Source organism: Gobius niger (assembly GCF_951799975.1).
Source record: "Gobius niger genome assembly, chromosome: 3".
In the NCBI taxonomy this organism is placed as follows: Eukaryota; Metazoa; Chordata; class Actinopteri; order Gobiiformes; family Gobiidae; genus Gobius; species Gobius niger.
Window position 1 is genome coordinate 44,059,566 of NC_136854.1, and position 21,913 is coordinate 44,081,478.

The following is a 21,913-nucleotide window of genomic DNA, read 5'->3' on the forward strand; positions in this document are numbered from 1 at the left end:
TGAACCTAAGTGCGCGGAGCGCACAAAAACAGCGCGAAGCGCTGTCCCCATGTCAACCGTAAACTCACCATGTAAAACAGTGACAGCCCACACCAGAGGTGTGGGCCCTTTATACTTATTATTGCATTCAAATGAATGGGGGTATATAGTGTGAATGGGGGTATATAGTGGATGACGAGCGCGAAGCGCTCGTCATCCACCCAGGACCCCCACGGTTGCGTGCGGATCGTTGAAAGCTTTCCAAAAATGTATAATATAACATTGTCGCGAAAGCGACTATATTGTTTTTCTCGGAAATATTATTATTCTTTCTTTCTTTCTTCTTCTTTCTTCTTTCTTCTTCTTCTTCTGCTCTTTGAGCAGGAATTTGACCCCCTGAACATTGTCGAAAACTCACCAAACTTTGCCCAAAATTCAGGTTCGGTGAAAAATTAATTAAAATGTGTGTTTCATATTGGGGAAAAAAAAAATGGCGCGACAGCGCCACCTACAAAAGTGAAAATACATTACGCCAATGGGGGAGGGGCCGACGTAAACTTTGTCGTAGAGCGACGAGATTCGGTACAGATATTCGTCATGTGACGACAAAAAAAAAATATTATTGTGGCCACGCCCCCTGACAAACCGGAAGTCCGCCATTTTGACAGGAAGTCCGGAGAATGCTGAGTCAGCGTTTTCGCTGACGTCGCATTTTAACGAACTCCTCTTAGGGCGTTTCACCAAATGGGCTCAAAATCGCTCCAGCTCATCTACAGATGTGGGGCATCAAAAGTTATCCAAATTTTTTGGCTAAGTTTTACGGTTTGTTTGCGGCGAAGCCGCAATCTTTCCGAAGTATTTTGCGATTCATCAAAAACTAAAAATCGCTCCCATTCGCACAAACAAACTCCGATTAAAAATCGGAAATATACATTTTATTGACCTTTCACCCCTGGACACAGCAAATGTGAAAAAGTGCCATTTGGCGCGATAGCGCCCCCTCCAGGTGCAGACGAAAAAATGCATTATGGGAAAAAAATTAGTGTGTCGGAAATGGATGAAATTCGGTACAAAAATAGTTTATGGCGTTCCGATCCAAAAAGCCAATGAGACCCATATCGTATTTTGTACGGTGTTACCATGGTGATGCCCGGGGGCCCCCATGTAATTCTAATGGGGCTGACACACTTAAATCTCACATCATGCAACAGTACAGCGCTTTAGCGCTCCCTGTCAGGAGCTTGTGGACAGTGGTCATGGAAGTACGGCCCGTTAGGGCCGTCTGATGCTAATTGTGAAATTAAAAAGATTACGGGCGCGCTAGCGCCCTCTGCAGGCTGGAGCCATTATTCACATGGAGAGGCTAAAAATGTAGTTTTGATGTTTACTGACAAAGATTAATGGCACATCGGGGCAATAAAATGCAGTGTGGCGCCCTTGGGTGGGTTATGGCGCGGCAATAGAGGCGCTAAAGAAGGCACGGCCCGCGAGGGCCGTTCGATGCCGCTTGCGGCTTTAATTAGGCCCGAGCGGCCTGCCGTCGCAAGGGCCTATTGTAATCGCAATCGCAGCGCAGTGCGCGCAGCGCACTGAACCTAAGTGCGCGGAGCGCACAAAAACAGCGCGAAGCGCTGTCCCCATGTCAACCGTAAACTCACCCTGTAAAAGAGTGAAGCCCACACCGGAGGTGTGGGCCCTTTATACTTATTATTGCATTAAAATGAATGGGGGTATATAGTGTGAATGGGGGTATATAGTGGATGACGAGCGCGAAGCGCTCGTCATCCACCCAGGAACCTCACGGGTGCGTGCGGATCGTTGAAAGCTTTCCAAAAATGTATAATATAACATTGTCGCGAAAGCGACTATATTGTTTTTCTCGGAAATATTATTAGGCCCGAGCGGCCTGCCGTCGCAAGGGCCTATTGTAATCGCAATCACAGCGCAGTGCGCGCAGCGCACTGAACCTGAGTGCGCGGAGCGCACAAAAACAGCGCGAAGCGCTGTCCCCATGTCAACCGTAAACTCACCGTGTAAAACAGTGAAGCCCACACCAAAGGTGTGGGCCCTTTATACTTATTATTGCATTAAAATGAATGGGGGTATATAGTGTGAATGGGGGTATATAGTGGATGACGAGCGCGAAGCGCTCGTCATCCACCCAGGACCCCCACGGATGCGTGCGGATCGTTGAAAGCTTTCCAAAAATGTATAATATGATATCGTCGCGAAAGCGACGATATTGTTTTTCTCGGAAATATTATTATTCTTTCTTCTTTCTTCTTCTTCTTCTTCTTCTTCTGCTCTTTGAGCAGGAATTTGACCCCCTGAACATTGTCGAAAACTCACCAAACTTTGCCCAAAATTCAGGTTCGGTGAAAAATTAATTAAAATGTGTGTTTCATATTGGGGAAAAAAAAAATGGCGCGACAGCGCCACCTACAAAAGTGAAAATACATTACGCCAATGGGGGAGGGGCCGAAGTAAACTTTGTCGTAGAGCGACGGGATTCGGTACAGATATTCGTCATGTGACGACGAAAAAAAAATATTATTGTGGCCACGCCCCCTGACAAACCGGAAGTCCGCCATTTTGACAGGAAGTCCGGGGAATGCTGAGTCAGCGTTTTCGCTGACGTCGCATTTTAACGAACTCCTCCAAGGGCGTTTGACCAAATGAGCTCAAAATCGCTCCAGCTCATCTCAAGATGTGGGGCATCAAAAGTTATCCAAATTTTTTGTCTATGTTTTACGGTTTGTTTGCGGCGAAGCCGCAATCTTTCCGAAGTATTTTGTGATTCATCAAAAACTAAAAATCGCTCCCATTCGCACAAACAAACTCCGATTAAAAATCGGAAATATACATTTTATTGACCTTTCACCCCTGGACACAACAAATGTAAAAAAGTAACATTGGGCGCGACAGCGCCCCCTCCAGGAGCAAAAGAAAAAATGCATTATGGGAAAAAAATTAGTTTGTCGGAAATGGATGAAATTCGGAACAAAAATAGTTGACGGCGTCCCGATCCAAAAAACCAATGAGACCCATATCGTATTTTGTACGGTGTTGCCATGGTGAATCAAAATACATTGCGTCTATGGAGGCGGGACCAACCGGGGCCAACGTCAACTTTGTCGTAGAGCGACGAGATTTGATACAGATATTCGTCATGTGATGACAAACAAAAAATATTATCGTGGCCACGCCCCCTGACAAACCGGAAGTCCGCCATTTTGAAAGGAAGACCGGACAATGCTGAGTCAGCGTTTTCGCTGACTTCGCATTTTAACGAACTCCTCCCAGGGCGTTTGACCAAATGAGCTCAAAATCGCTCCAGCTCATCTCCAGATGTGGGGCATCAAAAGTTATCCAAATTTTTTGTCTATGTGGGACGGTTTGTTTGCGGCGAAGCCGCAATCTTTCCGAAGTATTTTGCGATTCATCAAAAACTAAAAATCGCTCCCATTCGCACAAACAAACTCTGATTAGAAATCGGAAATATACATTTTATTGACCTTTCACCCCTTGACGCAGCAAATGTGAAAAAGTGACATTGGGCGCGATAGCGCCCCCTCCAGGTGCAGAAGAAAAAATGCATTATGGGAAAAAAATTAGTTTGTCGGAAATGGATGAAATTCGGTACAAAAATACTTGATGGCGTCCCGATCCAAAAAGCCAATGAGACCCATATCGTATTTTGTACGGTGTTGCCATGGTGACGCCCGGGGCCCCCCATGTTATCCAATGGGGCTGACACATAAATTTCACATTATACAACATTACAGCGCGTTAGCGCCCCCTGTCAGGAGCTTGTGGACAGTGGTCATGGAAGTACGGCCCGTCAGGGCCGTCTGGCGCTAATTGTGAAATTAAAAAGATTACGGGCGCGCTTACGCCCTCTGCAGGCTGGAGCCATTATTCACATGGAGAGGCTAAAAATGTTGTTTTGATGTTTACTGACAACGATTAATGGCACATCAGGGAAATCAAATGCAGTGTGGCGCCCTTGGGTGGGTTGTGGCACGGATAGATAGAGGCGCTAAAGGAGGCACGGCCCGCGAGGGCCGTTCGATGCCGCTTGCGGCTTTAATTATTCTTTCTTTCTTTCTTCTTCTTCTTCTTCTTTCTTCTTCTTCTGCTCTTTGAGCAGGAATTTGACCCCCTGAACATTGTCGAAAACTCACCAAACTTTGCCCAAAATTCAGGTTCGGTGAAAAATTGATAAAAATGTGTGTTTCATATTGGGGGAAAAAAAAATTGCGCGACAGCGCCACCTACAAAAGTCAAAATACATTACGCCAATGGGGGAGGGGCCGAAGTAAACTTTGTCGTAGAGCGTTGAGATTCGGTACAGATATTCGTCATGTGACGACAAAAAAAAAATATTATTGTGGCCACGCCCCCTGACAAACCGGAAGTCCGCCATTTTGACAGGAAGCCCGGAGAATGTTGAGTCAGCGTTTTCGCTGACATCGCATTTTAACGAACTCCTCCTTGGGCGTTTGACCAAATGAGCTCAAAATCGCTCCAGCTCATCTCGAGATGTGGGGCATCAAAAGTTATCCAAATTTTTTGTCTATGTTTTACGGTTTGTTTGCGGCGAAGCCGCAATCTTTCCGAAGTATTTTGCGATTCATCAAAAACGAAAAATCGCTCCCATTCGCACAAACAAACTCCGATTAAAAATCGGAAATATACATTTTGTTGACCTTTCACCCCTGGACGCAACAAATGTGAAAAAGTGACATTGGGCGCGATAGCGCCCCCTCCAGGTGCAGAAGAAAAATTGCATTATGGGAAAAAAATTAGTTTGTCGGAAATGGATGAAATTCGGCACAAAAATAGTTGATGGCGTCCCGATCCAAAAAGCCAATGAGACCCATATCGTATTTTGTACGATGTTGCCATGGTGAATCAAAATACATTGGGTCTATGGAGGCGGGACCAACCGGGGCCAACGTCAACTTTGTCGTAGAGCGACGAGATTTGGTACAGATATTCGTCATGTGACGACAAACAAAAAATATTATTGTGGCCACGCCCCCAACTAACCGAAAGTCCGCCATTTTGACAGGAAGTCTGGAAAATGCTGAGTCAGCGTTTCCGCTGACGTCACATTTTAACGAACTCCTCCTAGGGCGTTTGACCAAATGAGCTCAAAATCGCTCCAGCTCATCTACAGATGTGGGGCATCAAAAGTTATCCACATTTTTTGCCTATGTTTTACGGTTTGTTTGTGGCGAAGCCGCAATCTTTACGAAGTATTTTGCGATTCATCAAAAACTAAAAATCGCTCCCATTTGCGCAAACAAACTCCGATTAAAAATCGGAAATATACATTTTGTTGACCTTTCACCCCTGGACACAACAAATGTGAAAAAGTGACATTGGGTGCGATAGCGCCCCTTCCAGGTGCAGAAGCAAAAATGCATTATGGGGAAAAAATTAGTTTGTCGGAAATGGATGAAATTCGGTACAAAAATAGTTGATGGCGTCCCGATCCAAAAAGCCAATGAGACCCATATCGTATTTTGTACGGTGTTGCCATGGTGACGCCCAGGGCCTCCCATGTTAATCTAATGGGGCTGACACATGAATCTCACATTATACAACATTACAGCGCGTTAGCGCCCCCTGTCAGGAGCTTGTGGACAGTGGTCATGGAAGTACGGCCCGTTAGGGCCGTCTGATGCTAATTGTGAAATTAAAAAGATTATAGGCGCGTTAGCGCCCTCTGCAGGCTGGAGCCATTATTCACATGGAGAGGCTAAAAATGTTGTTTTGATGTTTACTGACAACGATTAATGGCACATCAGGGCAATAAAATGCAGTGTGGCAACACTGACGCCCTTGGTACGGTTACATAGACGAGGCAATAGAGGCGCTAAAGGAGGCACGGCCCGCGAGGGCCGTTCGATGCCGCTTGCGGCTTTAATTATTCTTTCTTTCTTTCTTCTTCTTCTTCTGCTCTTTGAGCAGGAATTTGACCCCCTGAACATTGTCGAAAACTCACCAAACTTTGCCCAAAATTCAGGTCCGGCGAAAAATTAATTAAAATGTGTGTTTCATATTGGGGGGGAAAAAAATGGCGCGACAGCGCCACCTACAAAAATCAAAATACATTACGCCAATGGGGGAGGGGCCGAAGTAAACTTTGTCGTAGAGCGACGAGATTCAGTACAGATATTCGTCATGTGACGACAAAAAAAAAATATTATTGTGGCCACGCCCCCTGACAACCCGGAAGTCCGCCATTTTGACAGGAAGTCTGGAAAATGCTGAGTCAGCGTTTACGCTGACGTCGCATTTTAACGAACTCCTCCTAGGGCGTTTCACCAAATGAGCTCAAAATCGCTCCAGCTCATCTCGAGATGTGGGGCATCAAAAGTTATCCAAATTTTTTGTCTATGTTTTACGGTTTGTTTGCGGCGAAGCCGCAATCTTTCCGAAGTATTTTGCGATTCATCAAAAACCCAAAATCGCTCCCATTCGCACAAACGAACTCCGATTAAAAATCGGAAATATACATTTTATTGACCTTTCACCCCTGGACACAGCAAATGTGAAAAAGTGACATTTGGCGCGATAGCGCCCCCTCCAGGTGCAGAAGAAAAAATGCATTATGGGAAAAAAATTAGTTTGTTGGAAATGGATGAAATTCGGTACAAAAATAGTTGATGGCATCCCGATCCAAAAAGCCAATGAGACACATATCGTATTTTGTACGGTGTTGCCATGGTGAATCAAAATACATTGCGTCTATGGAGGCGGGACCAATCTGGGCCAACGTCAACTTTGTCGTAGAGCCACGAGATTCGGTACAGACATTCGTCATGTGATGACAAACAAAAAATATTATTGTGGCCACGCCCCCTGACAAACCGGAAGTCCGCCATTTTGACAAGAAATCCGGAGAATGCTGAGTCATTGTTTTCGCTGACATCGCATTTTAACGAACTCCTCCTAGGGCGTTTCACCAAATGAGCTCAAAATCGCTCCAGCTCATCTCGAGATGTGGGGCATCAAAAGTCATCCAAATTTTTTGGCTATGTTTTACGGTTTGTTTGCGGCGAAGCCGCAATCTTTACGAAGAATTTTGCGATTCATCAGAAACTAAAAATTGCTCCCATTCGCACAGACAAACTCCGATTAAAAATCGGAAATATACATTTTTTTGACCTTTCACCCCTGGACACAACAAATGTGAAAAAGTGACATTGGGCGCAATAGCGCCCCCTCCAGGTGCAAAATAAAAATTGCATTATGGGAAAAAAATTAGTTTGTCGAAAATGAATGAAATTCGGGACAAAAATAGTTGATGGTGTCCCGATCCAAAAAGCTAATGAGACGCATATCGTACTTCGTACGGTGTTGCCATGGTGACGTCCGGGGCCCCCCATGTTATCTAATGGGGCTGACACATCACATTATGCAACATTACAGCGCGTTAGCGCCCCCCTGTCAGGAGCTTGTGGACAGTGGTCATGGAAGTACGGCCCATTAGGGCCGTCTGATGCTAATTGTGAAATTAAAAAGATTACGGGCGCGCCAGCGCCCTCTGCAGGCTGGAGCCATTATTCACATGGAGAGGCTAAAAATGTATTTTTGATGTTTACTGACCAAGATTAATGGCACATCAGGACAATAAAATGCAGTGTGGCGCCCTTGGTAGGGTTGTGGCACGGATAGATAGAGGCGCTAAAGGAGGCACGGCCCGCGAGGGCCGTTCGATGCCGCTTGCGGCTTTAATTTTATTTATTTACTTATTATTATTATTTTTTTTTTAAATTTTTCTTTTTTTTTTTCGGGGGATAAATTTTTTTATTTGGGAGATTTTAACGACAAAACTGAGACAAAACAAGGATGAAAATGTGAAAAAAGTGCCAAAAATTTGACAAAAAAAATCGAAAAAATTGACAAAAAAAGTGACAAAAAAAGTGACAAAAAATGTACCTGACTTGTCAATAAACAAAAAGTAAAAAAAAAACCAAATGGCTGAAATAAAATTCATGAAACTACGAACAAATAATGGCCCTCTGGTACAATAGCAAACACATGCTACAATAAAACATTAGATTGTTTGCTAACGAAAATATGTATATTTTATCTAAATGATCTGGTGACCCCCCAAATTTGTCTCGCGACCCCCAGGTTGAGAACCACTGATTTAAAGTATCAAAGAACATAGAAGTATGACCTTCATTACTAAGAGTTACCACTGTATCTCTGAGTAATGAGAGATACTGTGGTAACTCTGTGTCTCCCTAACCCCTTACCCTAACTACTAGTAATTATGACTTTTAGTACTACAATAATAACCTAGAATTACCACTAAATACTAGTACTTACCACTGTAAGTACCACAATAAGTACAAAGAAGTACCACTGTAAGTACCATTGTAAGCACCACTGTCATTACTAGTAATTACCACTATAAGTACCACGGACTTACCGGCCCGTTTTGTAAAGTGTTAATAACTTAGATAAAATAGTGATTTCTAACGAGGTTTTGACCTAAATGTGGCTGAAAACATCTGGATCGTTCATCATTTGCGATGTTTGGTGGCTAATGCTAATGCTAACAGGAAAATACATTAATCAGGCTAATGCTAATAGAGTTTCCCGAACTAGCCGACTAGCTAGCTGTCGATACGCTAGGCTCCAACTCCGCTTTTCCGTGGCTTGTGGAGAGGGGTGATGGAAAACACCAATTTTCACTCTTTTTAGCTGTTTTCTGCCAGACTATGGACATATTTATCACAAACAAAAGTCAAGTCAAAATCCTGTTCATGTGGATGTTTTTGTTCAGTAGAAGCGAAAAAATGGCAGTTGTAGCCAGCATTAGCATATATATTAGCATATATTGTACAACGCTAACGCTAATCTTATGTATTTATGGGCTGTTGGACTCTTTGCTCATCTCCTTGTCTTTATAATCCACCAATCCCCATGTGTTAAAGCAGTTTCAGAGGAATGGCTGCTTCAAACACAGATGTTTATATCCATCCACAGAAATCCCAGCACGTTCACTCTCGGAGATGTCGTGAGCTTTGCCTTCTTTTCCCCACAGATCACGAGCTCTGCAGAGTCTGAGGCCAAGACCAGCTCTGGTTTGGTGAAGGGACACGCCTACTCCATCACCGGGCTCGAGGAGGTACGAGAGACGAGGAGTCCATTAGAAAAACACTGTATAATAGATAATAAGACCTGCAGCTACACACAGGAGGAGACGAGCATGAGCTAATGCTAATGGAATGGAATAGACCTTCATTGTAAAATTAATCACAATGAAATAATCTTAGTAGGGCCGGGACTTTTTCCGATTAATTTCCATTAATTAATTACATAAGGTTTACATAAGTTGACTTTAACCCCTTAACTCCCACCTGAACCGAGCACATTTTCTCCAGTTTGGCTTTACCCCAATCCAAAAGCTTCTGGAAAAAAGATGTGGAAAAAGCAACAAAACTGAGACGAAAACAAGGATGGAAATGTGACAAAAAAGTGACGAAAAATTACCAAAAAATAACAAAAAAAATGACAAAAATCTGATTAAAAATTGATGAAAAATTTGACAAAATGTGACAAAAATGTGATAAAAATTTGCCAAAAAAGAATTACAAAAAATTACAAAAATGTGACAATGTGACAAAAAAAAAAAATTGATTAAAAAAATTGATGAAAAAATGACACAAATGTGACAAAACAATTACAGAAATGTGTTAAAAAAACGACAAAAAATTAATGAAAATTTGACAAAAAAATGACAAAAAAATGACAAAAAAATTACAAAAAAATTACAAAAAAATTACAAAAATGTGACAAAACAATTACAGAAATGTGTTAAAAAAATGACAAAAAATTAATGAAAATTTGACAAAAAAATTACAAAAAAATTACAAAAAAATTACAAAAAAATTACAAAAAAATTACAAAAAAATTACAAAAAAATTACAAAAAAAGGACGAAAAAATGACAAAAAATGACAAAAAAATGACAAAAATGTGACAAAAAAAAACAAAAAATTGATAAAAAATTGACGAAAAAACAAAAAAAAATGACAAAAAAATGACAAAAATGTGACAAAAAAATAACAAAAAATTGATGAATAATTGACGAAAAATGTGACAAAAAATGTGATAAAAATTTTACAAAAAAATTACAAAAAATTGACGAAAAAATGACAAAAAAGTTACAAAAATGAGTTGAATACCCAGCAAAAAAATGATGGAAAAAAAACATGATGACGTGAGGACAAAGATCCTCTCGGTTCAGGCGGGGGTTAAGAGGTTACTCACACTTCACTTTAGCGGCACAGTCATGTGACCTGGTGGTGTTTCCAGGTGGAGTACCAGGGCAGGAAGGTGCGCCTCGTCCGCGTCCGAAACCCCTGGGGGCAGGTGGAGTGGAACGGGCCCTGGAGCGACGAGTGAGTGTTGATCTATGAACACACTGTGTCCCCCCGCCTAAGGCCCACAGTCACCGCTCATGTGATGTGTTTCCCTGCAGCTCCAGAGAGTGGAACTCCGTGAGCCGAGCCGACAAGGCCAGGGTCCTGCAGAACTCCACCGACGACGGGGAATTCTGGTGAGAGACCGGAGAAATGAACCTTTCCCCTGGATGAGGCTTTAGCCACAGTTCAGCTCAGTTTATTATGAATATACAGTAAAAACATTTACATATTTGTTCAAGGAATAATGCATGTTCATAAATGGGACACCCTTGAAGCAACGGTTAGCTTATATATGGGGCCCAAGATAAGGCACAATATTAAAAACACAAACATGCATTAATACATTAGTAACCTAGGAAACATTAACTTTGTTACCTATTTCCTACCTACCCTAACTAACCTAACCTACTCGAACCTAAACCTTACTTTTACTACCTTAGGAATGTTTCAATTTAAAAAGGGTACACACTATGTGCTCACACACATTAGAACATACTACCATCAGACATAAGCTATTTTAGTCTTTTTTTAATTTAATTTAATTTTTTTTTTTTTTTTTAGAGGTCCAACTAGGGTTTATTGTATTTTCCTAGAAGCTAAATTTTTAATTTATTTTTTAAAAATGGCCAAAGATGTTGCAGTTTTAATGTCAGTGTTCAGATTGTTTACCTTTACACGCCACACTAAGGCTGCGTCCGAAACGAGCAGATCGGTCAGAGCTCTTACGCCAAACCGGATGTGCGTCAGCGTCCGCCATAGCAAGATGCTCCCGAATCGGTCTGTCAGTTAGGAAGGAGTTAGGAAAAGGAGCCGCGATGCTAACTATCATAGCCACTTTAGCATAGGGGCCTCTGATGCTAACTATCATAGCCACTTTAGCATAGGGACCTCTGATGCTAACTATCATAGCCACTTTAGCATACGGACCTCTGATGCTATCTATCATAGCCACTTTAGCATAGCGGCCTCTGATGCTAACTATCATAGCCACTTTAGCATAGGGACCTCTGATGCTAACTATCATAGCCACTTTAGCATAGGGACCTCTGATGCTAACTATCATAGCCACTTTAGCATAGGGACCTCTGATGCTAACTATCATAGCCACTTTAGCATAGGGACCTCTGATGCTAACTATCATAGCCACTTTAGCATACGGACCTCTGATGCTATCTATCATAGCCACTTTAGCATAGCGGCCTCTGATGCTAACTATCATAGCCACTTTAGCATAGGGACCTCTGATGCTAACTATCATAGCCACTTTAGCATAGGGACCTCTGATGCTAACTATGTTAAATTTATGTAAAATCTTTATTCAAGCGATTTTAAGTCATTTATCTAATTTACGACGGACATTTTTCCAGTGTGTATGATGTACAACACTGGCATATGTAGAACGTGATGTCGATTGGAGGGTCCGGCCCTTGGTCTTTTGACGATGAAGAAAACCGGCTCCACCGAGAGAACTTGCCGACCCCTGCTCGGTTAAAAAAAATGACGAAAATCCAACAAAAAATGACAAAAATCAGACAAAAAATGATAAAAATCCAGAAAAAAATGACAAAAATCCAGCAAAAAAAGTGACAAAAATGCATCAAAAAAGAAACAAAAAAAATGACAAAAACACATGAGGGAAATAAAAAGTGACGACAATGGCAAAGAGGGGAGAATGCATTTGGTTTTGGCGGGTGGTAAGAGGTTCACAGTATCTGTATATCTGTCTTTCAGGATGGAGTTCGAGGACTTCAAGCGTAACTACGACACCGCAGAGATCTGTAACATGACTCCGGACGCTCTGGACGACAACACCAAGAGACACTGGGAGGTCAGTCTGTTCGAGGGCAGCTGGATCAGGGGCGCCACCGCTGGAGGCTGCCGGAACTTCATCGGTGAGAGACTAAACATATTATCTTACTGTGTTGAGAAGGACGATCTGAACTCCTGCAGCTCCGAACCACTGACCTATAATGGCCGCCCTCACATTCCTCACGCCTGTTTTGTAAATAAACCCTGGCTTTAACCTCGACCTCGCAGCATTGTTAGGCCCTTTCTGTGGAGTTTGCATGTTCTCCCCGAGTCTGTGTAGGATGCTTCGGTTTCACCTGCCACTCAAAATATGTACAATAGGATCCCTTAACTCCCACCTGAAGCGAGCACTTTTTCTCCAGTTTGGCTTTGCCCCAGTCCAAAAGCTTCTGGAAAAAAGGTGAGAAAATACCGACAGAACTGAGACGAAAACAATGATGGAAATGTGACAACAAAGTGAGAAAACTTAGACAAAAAAATGATGAAAAAATGATGAAAAAATGACAAAAATGTGACAAAAATGTGACACAAAATAAAGAAAAAAAATGACCAAAAAATGACAAAAAATGACAGAAAGTGACAAAAACAACGACGCAAAATGTACAAAAATGGCACAAAAAAGGATAAAAAATGTACAAAAAATAAATAAAAAAATGATGAAAAAATGATGAAAAAATGATGAAAAAATGATGAAAAAATGATGAAAAAATGACGAAAAAATGATGAAAAAATGACAAAAAATGTGACAAAAATGTGACACAAAATAAATTAAAAAAATGACAAAAAAATGACAAAAAATGACAGAAAGTGACAAAAAAACGACGCAAAATGTCCAAAAATGGCACAAAAAAGGATAAAAAATTTACAAAAAATAAATAAAAAAATGATGAAAAAATGATGAAAAAATGATGAAAAATGTGACAAAAATTTGACACAAATTTTAAAAAAAAAATGACAGAAAGTGACAAAAAATTTACTATTTGACAAAAAAAATACAAAAGTTACAAAAATTAGTTGAAAAAAGTGTCACAAAAAATGACAAAAAAAGACAAAAAAAAGACAAAAAATTGACAAAAAATGTGACAAAAAAAATGACCAAAAAGTTACAAAATGAGTTGAAAACCCCCCAAAAATAATGGAAAAAATATCTGATGACGTGAGGAAAAAGATCCATTTAGATGAGTTTTGTAGATCTTAGCTTGAGGCGTTACACTGGTCTACAGGATTTGGGTAAAGCTGAACTGGAGAAAATGCTCTCGGTTCAAGCGGGAGTTAAGAGGTTAAAAAAATCCAGCAAAAATAGTGACAAAAATCCAGCAGAAAAAAGGCAAAAATCCCAAAATTAAAAATTAGAAAAAAAAATGTGAAAAAAACATTGAAAAAAAAAAAACATTTGAAGAAAAAAAAAATATATATATATAATCGATTTTTTGCGATTATGCTATTTTTGTAATCGTCTACTGTTGTAATCGAAATCGTAATCGAATTTCGATTAATTGCACAGCCCTAATGTTACATATGTTTGTTTTAAGTTAAATTAGTTGAAAGTAAATCATGTCATTATTATTTTTTATTTATTTTTCTTTATTCATCCTAAGCTTATATATTCTTGAATTTTAGTAGCTTTAAACAACTTTTTGAAAGCTTTGACTGTTTGGGACAGTTTTAACTGATCTTCCGCAGATTAACTCCTCTTACAGAAATACATCGACTCTTTTTATTCTTTTTCGCTTTTGCTTTTTTGAAAACAGCAGTTCCTCGGAGGTTATACTGACTTTTCCTGTGTTCAAAAAGCTCCTGGAGGAGGGAGAAGATTGTTAAATGCTTTGTACACAATTACTAATGTATTTAGATCAACAAGATCATGGATTTTCAGTCGGCTCAGCTCTACAAAGACAGGGTTCGTTGGTGCATAGAAATCTGCTTTAGTGATAATTCTTATTGCCTTTTTTTGGAGGAGGAAAATAGGACGAGTATTGGATTTATAAATGTTTCCCCAGATTTCCAGGCCATAATTTAGGTAAGGAAATATGAGGGAGTTATACAGTGACCTGCCCCTCCTTTGTTCGCAGACACGTTCTGGACGAACCCTCAGTTCCAGCTGCAGTTGGTGGACGCCGACGATGAGGACGACGTTTGCAGTGTGGTCATCGCTCTGATGCAGAAGAACCGGCGGCGGCTCCGGAAGGAGGGGCTGGACCTGGAGACCATCGGGTTCGCCGTCTACGAGGTCGGAACATTTTCAGTTTGACATGCACTGTGACACGACGTCGCATTTACTGCATAAACAAGAGCTGCGTCCTCTTTACTACAGGGTTTGTTCCATGGAGCGTCTTTCCTCAGGGTCGTCATTAACTAGATCAGTATAAACATCTCAATTTGAGCACAATAATCCACATTTGAGCTGTTTTGACTGGTTAAGAAGTTGTTGGGCATTTGTCCTGGATTATTTCACTTGTTCTGAGATGTTTCTGACTCGTTTCGATACATTTCGTCCTTATTTCAGGTCATTTTCTTTGCCAATGGGGAAAGAAAATTGGTCTTATCTCATTGGCGATTTTACTTTCTTATTTCAAGCAAGATTTACCCTAGAACTGGTCTGAAATGTCCTCAAACAAGCAAAGCAAACTCAGGAAAAGTGTCTAAATGAGTGAAAACCGCTCAAAACAAGATGCTTGATATTCACTTTTTGCAGTGCGTTAAAGGGATATTTCAGGATTTTTGACATGGTTAGTGCTAGATGTTCTGCTCCGGAGGGACAGTCTGCTGTGAAAACGTGAGATTTCATGACACAAATTAAGGTTAGGGCCAGGGAAATGGTTAACCTCTTCACTCCCGCCTGAACCCAGAGGATGTTTTTCCTCACGTCATCACATTTTTTTTCCAACATTTTTTTGTTGGGTATTCAACTCATTTTTGTTACTTTTTTGTATTTTTTTTAATCACATTTTTGTCATTTTTTCGTCCATTTTTCCGTCAATTTTTAATCAATTTTTTGTCACTTTTTGGTCACATTTTTGTAATTTTGTTGTCACAAATTGTCACATTTTTGACATTTTTTCGTAAATTTTTAATCAGTTTTTGTCACATTTTTTTTACATATTTTGGTCCATTTTTAATCAATTTTTTGTCAATTTTTTATCAATTTTTTGTCCATTTTTTGTGACATTTTTGTGACATTTTTGTGACATTTTTGTGACATTTTTGCCACTTTTTCATACATTTTTAGTCACTTTTTTGTCACATTTCCATTATTGTTTTGTTGCTATTTTCACAGCTTTTTTCCAGAAGCTTTTGGATTGGGGTAAAGCCAAACTGGAGAAAAAGTGCTCGGTTCAGGCGGGAGTTAAGGGGTCAACCTTACGGATTAGGATTATTTGTATTTTTAGACAAACCAACTCATAGATCTATACAAACTCCCAGCAGACCGTCCCTCCGGAGCAGACGATCTAGCACTAACCTTTTGACACAGGGCCTCATTTCCTAGTTATCCAGAGTGTTGCTAATTTTTTTTTGTAGTTCATGCAGTTCTTATATTTGAAGAGTTTCGTGGCGCTAGGCTAATGCAAGGCTAGCGCATGTCTATGGTATCAGCTAGCCTGCATTAAAAACAGTGTGACCCGCTCCACAGAGCACCTGAGGCACTGATAACACCAGACTAACCATATACATGTCTGTGTCCATAGAGTCATTTAAAGTAACTTATATTTGAGCAGCATCAGCTTCGTGGTTGTATATCCTACGCAGCGGCGGAGTGATCTGCTGGAAAATAGTCCCGCAAAATGCGATCATTCATGTGATGCAGGTCAGTTATATTCCAAACATGATCAGAGTTTTTACAGATGACTCAGAAATACGTGAATGTGCCAAGGCAACATTTCAGCCATGTATGTATGTATGATGATGTAAAGCTTGAAAAAGTCCATTTTGCAGAATACCCCCCCTTTAAGCTCGTGCATGAGGAACTTTGGACCCGAATTAACACCTTTCTGAGCGACAGTGCAGGATTTTAGAGGCTCATCCTACACATTAGGACATGGAGGAACATGTAGGGGGAGGGAAATACTTTATATTATTATTATATAATTTTGACACTTTTAAACTCTGTATAGTCCCTTTAACTGGGCTTAACCTGAAAACTAATCATCCCAGGTCTCTGAGATTAATGTCAGTGATTCAAAGAGCCCTGAGGCACAAAACCATCCATGAGTTTCATTAAAAACTTTTTTTTTTTTTACCTTTTTGACACAAAAATACAATTTGCATAATGATTTGGAACGCGGTGTAAAGAGCACATGACAGTTATTCCTTTGGGGATTTTGCATGTGCTGCGTTTTAGTCTTTACTTAGTCTTTATGAAGATTGTTTCAAAAGCAAAATGAAGTTTCATATTGACGTCTCTGTCCTGGTTTGTGGTGGTGTGAAGAAAAGAAAACCCAAAATGCAGGAAAGCAACAAAACTGGTGATGTTTAATGACGGACGGAAACTAAAATAACTAAATCCAGAAGTAAGACTGAAACAAAACAATGACATGACAAAGGACGAGGGAAACACAGGGGTATAAATACAAGAGGAAACGGGGCACAGGTGAAACACATCAGGGCGGGGCTGAGATGAAACACATCAGGGCGGGGCCGGCAGGTGAAACACATCAGGGCGGGGCACAGGTGAAACACATCAGGGCGGGGCCGGCAGGTGAAACACATCAGGGCGGGGCACAGGTGAAACACATCAGGGCGGGGCTCAGGTGAAGCACATCAGGGCGGGGCACAGGTGAAACACATCAGGGCGGGGCACAGGTGAAACACATCAGGGCGGGGCACAGGTGAAACACATCAGGGCGGGGCTCAGGTGAAACACATCAGGGCGGGGCACAGGTGAAACACATCAGGGCGGGGCACAGGTGAAACACATCAGGGCGGGGCTCAGGTGAAGCACATCAGGGCGGGGCACAGGTGAAACACATCAGGGCGGGGCACAGGTGAAACACATCAGGGCGGGGCACAGGTGAAACACATCAGGGCGGGGCACAGGTGAAACACATCAGGGCGGGGCTCAGGTGAAGCACATCAGGGCGGGGCTCAGGTGAAGCACATCAGGGCGGGGCTCAGGTGAAACACATCAGGGCGGGGCTCAGGTGAAACACATCAGGGCGGGGCTCAGGTGAAGCACATCAGGGCGGGGCTCAGGTGAAACACATCAGGGCGGGGCCGGCAGGTGAAACACATCAGGGCGGGGCACAGGTGAAACACATCAGGGCGGGGCTCAGGTGAAACACATCAGGGCGGGGCTCAGGTGAAACACATCAGGGCGGGGCCGGCAGGCGACGAGGGAAGTCAAGCAAAATCACAAGGACAGAACATATGTCAAAATAAAACACAGGACGAGACCAAACACAAGAAAACAAACAAAAACAGGTGAACAAAAGACGACAGTTTCTAAATTATCTTTTTTCCCCTGTTCACCTGCAGCGTCTCTCCTTAAACCCCACAGAACAGCGCTGCATGTTTTCTGTTTCCCACTACATAAGGACTGTTAAAGCGTGTTTATTAACCTCCATCTCCGTCTTCCTTCAGGCCCCGGACGACCTGGACCAGGCGGGGAAAGATTACTTCCGGTACCACGCGTCGAAGGCTCGCAGCCGCACCTACATCAACACCCGGGAGATCTCGGAGCGCTTCACTCTGCCGCCCGGCAAGTACCTGCTGGTGCCCACCACCTTCCAGCCGCACCACGAGGCCGACTTCCTGGTGCGCATCTTCTCCGAGAAGAAGGCCGACGCGCTGTCAGTAACCTAACCCAACACGTTTTCACCTCAGTCTGAGAGAGAAACCAATCTCTGTTTTGTTCACTCCGCAGAGAGATGGGCTCCACCATCGATGCAGATCTGCCAGATGTGAGTCGCCACGATACAGCCACGATTAGAGCGAGCGATAACATTCACTACAGGGGTCGGCAACGTCAGGCCCGGGGGCCAAATCCAGCCCTTCAGCACAGAACCTCTGGCCCGCAAGATGATTTTGAGAAACATTATCACATAAATCAGAGAGTGCTTTTAACATTGTTAGAGTTAAACGGGAGAAAAAAAGGTAGAAATACTGTCAATGCACCGATGAGCTCATATATTATGTACAACACTGGCGTTTGAAGGAAGTGCACTGGAAAAAGAATCATCGTGTTAAAGGAATAGGCCACCGTTTTTACATACTGAGATATGTTCTTACCTAACCTTAGAAAAGGAGGATGAAAACGCAACAAAAAAGCGCTAAAAAGTGACCCAAAAAAGCGACAAAAATGACAAAAACTCAACAAAAAAGTGACAAAAGAGCAACAAAAAGTGACAAAAATCCAGCAATAAAAAGTACATCGTAGCACATCTAGTCTTTATTATATCTATTGTAAATACTGTTTAAGTGGTGCTAGCCCGCAGTTAGCTTCGCCTGTTAGCCTGTTAGCTTCTTAAACATGATTCCATTAGTGTGTGTTGGGGTCTCCAACACTTGTATCACCCCCAGAGGGACTTCAAAAGGAATTTATTAAGGTAAACAAGTTACTGAGTAGTTTGCAAACATTCTTTAACCCCTTAACTCCCGCCTGAACCGAGCACATTTTCTCCAGTTTGGCTTTAGCCCAATCCAAAAGCTTCTGGGAAAAAGCTGAGACGAAAAAAATTATGGCAAAATTATGGAAATGTGACAAAAAAGTGACGAAAAATGGATGAAAAAGTGGCAAAAATGTCACAAGAAATTGACAAGAATTTGACAAAAAATGGACAAAAAAAGGACAAAAATGTGACAAAATGTGACAAAAATTTAATTAAAAAAATGACAAAAATGTGACAAAAAAATGGCGTAATGATACGAGGAGCACAGCGTCCGCGCAGTAACTCCTAAAGGTTATTGACGGAAGTGAGCGGGGGAAGTCTTTAGGAGTTACTGTTGTTTCTGTGTAAATATACTTAAATAAATAGCGTATGTGCTCCGTTTGCCTGACAGAGCGCACGGACAAAGACCAGACGGGGATATATTAACTCGGCTAAGGTTAGGTAAGAACATATCTCAGTTTTTGTTCCTTTAAACGGCACTAGAGAAGGTTACTTGGTGGCTCTCACTAAAAACATGATTAAAACATGAATGAAGCACTCTTTAGGAATGACATCTTATTGTGTTATGGTTCTAGACTCTGAATGTCGGGTCGGTACTAGTGAACCCCTAACCTGGCTAACGCCAGGCTGCTGTGTGCGCTCGAATTATTTCGAACTGCACAACAGCCTGGGGACCATGGCCCAAATCTCCGGTGGATTTGGGAACCAATCACAGAGCGAGGAGGGACGGCAAGACGATGACGCACTATTCGTTATATGGAAGCTTGTAGTTTATTTACGGATAATAATAAAAAAGTTTATTTACGGATCCAACGTGACAGCAGCAGACACGATGGTATTTTTTGATCAAGCTTTAGACCTTGTTCTAAATAATTTAGCTCAAAACTTTACAGCGGCTGCGTCATACGTCATCTCATACGATGATACGATTGGCTGTGGCCTCGTGCAGACGCATGAGACTTTTTTTTTTTTTTTTTCGTATCGCCCAATTAACGAGTATGGACGATCGTAAACCACACCTCTCCTACGAGAAAATGAATTGGTGTCACCAGACTAAATATCACTTGTGATTTTAGTCTGGTGTTAGCCAGGCTAAGTGAACCCCCGCACATTGTGTTCATCATCTTTACAGCAGGTTTTTGACGTAAATATACAGTGGATTTTTATAAAACAAGTATTAAAGTATTTTTTTCATCATGTTTTAGTCATTTTTTGTCACATTTTTGTCATTTTTTCATCACATTTTTGTCATTTTTTTTATCACATTTTTGTAATTTTTTTGGTAATTTTTTTGGTAATTTTTTAGTAATTTTTTTTGTCAATTTTTTGTATTTTTTTCATCATATTTGTGTCATTTTTTGTCACATTTTTGTCATTTTTTATCACATTTTTGTCATTTTTTTGGTCATTTTTTTGTTATTGACAGAAGTGAGCGGGGGAAGTCTTTAGGAGTAGATTTGCTCTGGTTTTAGATGAAATAAAACCTCTAGTTGTCGTTATTCTCTTAATTCAGATAATTTTGTGTCATTTCAAGTGGGTTTTATTCTTGTTCCGTTGGCGCTATAGCATTTGTATCTTGGATCAGTTCAAACTCACTCAAATTCAACATAGAAGAACTTTTATTCAAGCCATTTTAAGTCATTTATCTCCTTTAAGATGGTCATGTTTCCAGTGTCGGTCTGTTTACAATAAAGAAAACTTGCACTAAGAGCTCCTGAAAGCACCTGAGCAAATGTGAATGATTTATTGAATGTAACAATGGCGTCTCTGGCCCGTTCAGCCGCCGATGCCCAGCGCGCCGGAGGAGGAAACCGAAGAGGAGAAGTATCTGAGGAAACTGTTCGAGCAGCTGGCTGGTTCTGTACGACACATGACGACAAAATACTCCCCTTTAAGTTACTGCGTTTTTGTTAAGATTCTGAATGTGTTTCCCCAGGACCAGGCCATCAGCGCCAACGAGCTGATGCCGCTGCTCAACGGAGTCCTCAGCAGAAGTGAGAACACGCTTTGTTTTGTTACGCCATATCAGAAGCATGTTTTTTTTATTCTTTAACCTCTTAACTCCCGCCTGAACCGAGCACATTTTCTCCAGTTTGGCTTTACCCCAATCCAAAAGCTTCTGGAAAAAAGGGGAGGAAATAGCGACAAAACTGAGACGAAAACAATGATGGAAATGTGACAAGAAAGTGACGAAAAATTGATGAAAAAGTGGCAAAAATGTGACAAAAATGTGACAAAAAAATTACACATTCGATAAAAAATTGACGAAAAAAAATGACAAAAAAAGTGACAAAAACTCAACAAAAAAATGACAAAAATTCAACTAAAAAGTGACGAAAACTTGATGAAAAAATTGATGAAAAAAATGACAAAAATGTAAAAAATGACAAAAAATTCGCAAAAAATGTGATTAAAAAAAAAGACAAAAAAGTGACTAAAACTCAACAAAAAAGTCACAAAAATTCCACAAAAAAGTGACGAAAACTTGATGAAAAATTGGCAAAAATGTGACAAAAATAATTACAAAATTTGATTAAAAAATGGATGAAAAAAATGACAAAAATGTGATAAAAAATGACAAAAAATTCACCTAAAAAATGTGATAAAAAAAAAAAGACAAAAAAAGTTACAAAAGTGAGTTGAATACCTCTCGGTTCAGGCGGGAGTTAAGAGGTTAAGAGACTAGATGCAGGTTGGTCATTTTGTCCTCACTACTGCCACCTCAGGTCATACGAGTAACTGCAGCTTCTATATTAAGCTGCATGACGGCACTTCAGACCCAAAGTAACACCTTTGTGAGAGCAGGATTTTAGAGGCAGTTGTGGTGAACGGGTCTGAGCTCATTCTGCTCATTAGGACATGGCTGGAACATGTAGGGGAACATGAAAAATACGTATTTTTAAACCCCGCATAGTCCCTTTAAGGCGACACGCTCCAGGTAAAAACGAAGACTTTTCAAGCAGTGTTTTTTTTAGTTTGTTTTCTCCCTTAAAGAAACAGGCCACCGTTCTTTCACACTGAGATATGTTCTTACCTGAGCTTAGACGAGTTGATGCGTACCTGTCTG

The 21,913-nt window shown here is 41.2% G+C and overlaps 1 protein-coding gene across 1 annotated transcript in view; it reads left to right on the plus strand.

The window, feature by feature from the left end:
• Positions 1 to 21,913, plus strand: part of capn9 (calpain 9) — a gene marked incomplete at its 5' end in the record, with an annotated part of 44,667 nt that overhangs the window by 17,251 nt on the left and 5,503 nt on the right. The window contains 9 exons of the mRNA XM_079553759.1: positions 9,050 to 9,133; positions 10,323 to 10,408; positions 10,489 to 10,566; positions 12,164 to 12,324; positions 14,314 to 14,471; positions 17,819 to 18,027; positions 18,102 to 18,138; positions 20,627 to 20,707; positions 20,783 to 20,840. Coding sequence (XP_079409885.1) covers positions 9,050 to 9,133; positions 10,323 to 10,408; positions 10,489 to 10,566; positions 12,164 to 12,324; positions 14,314 to 14,471; positions 17,819 to 18,027; positions 18,102 to 18,138; positions 20,627 to 20,707; positions 20,783 to 20,840 — 952 coding nt within the window. The remainder of the gene's footprint in view (positions 1 to 9,049; positions 9,134 to 10,322; positions 10,409 to 10,488; positions 10,567 to 12,163; positions 12,325 to 14,313; positions 14,472 to 17,818; positions 18,028 to 18,101; positions 18,139 to 20,626; positions 20,708 to 20,782; positions 20,841 to 21,913) is intronic.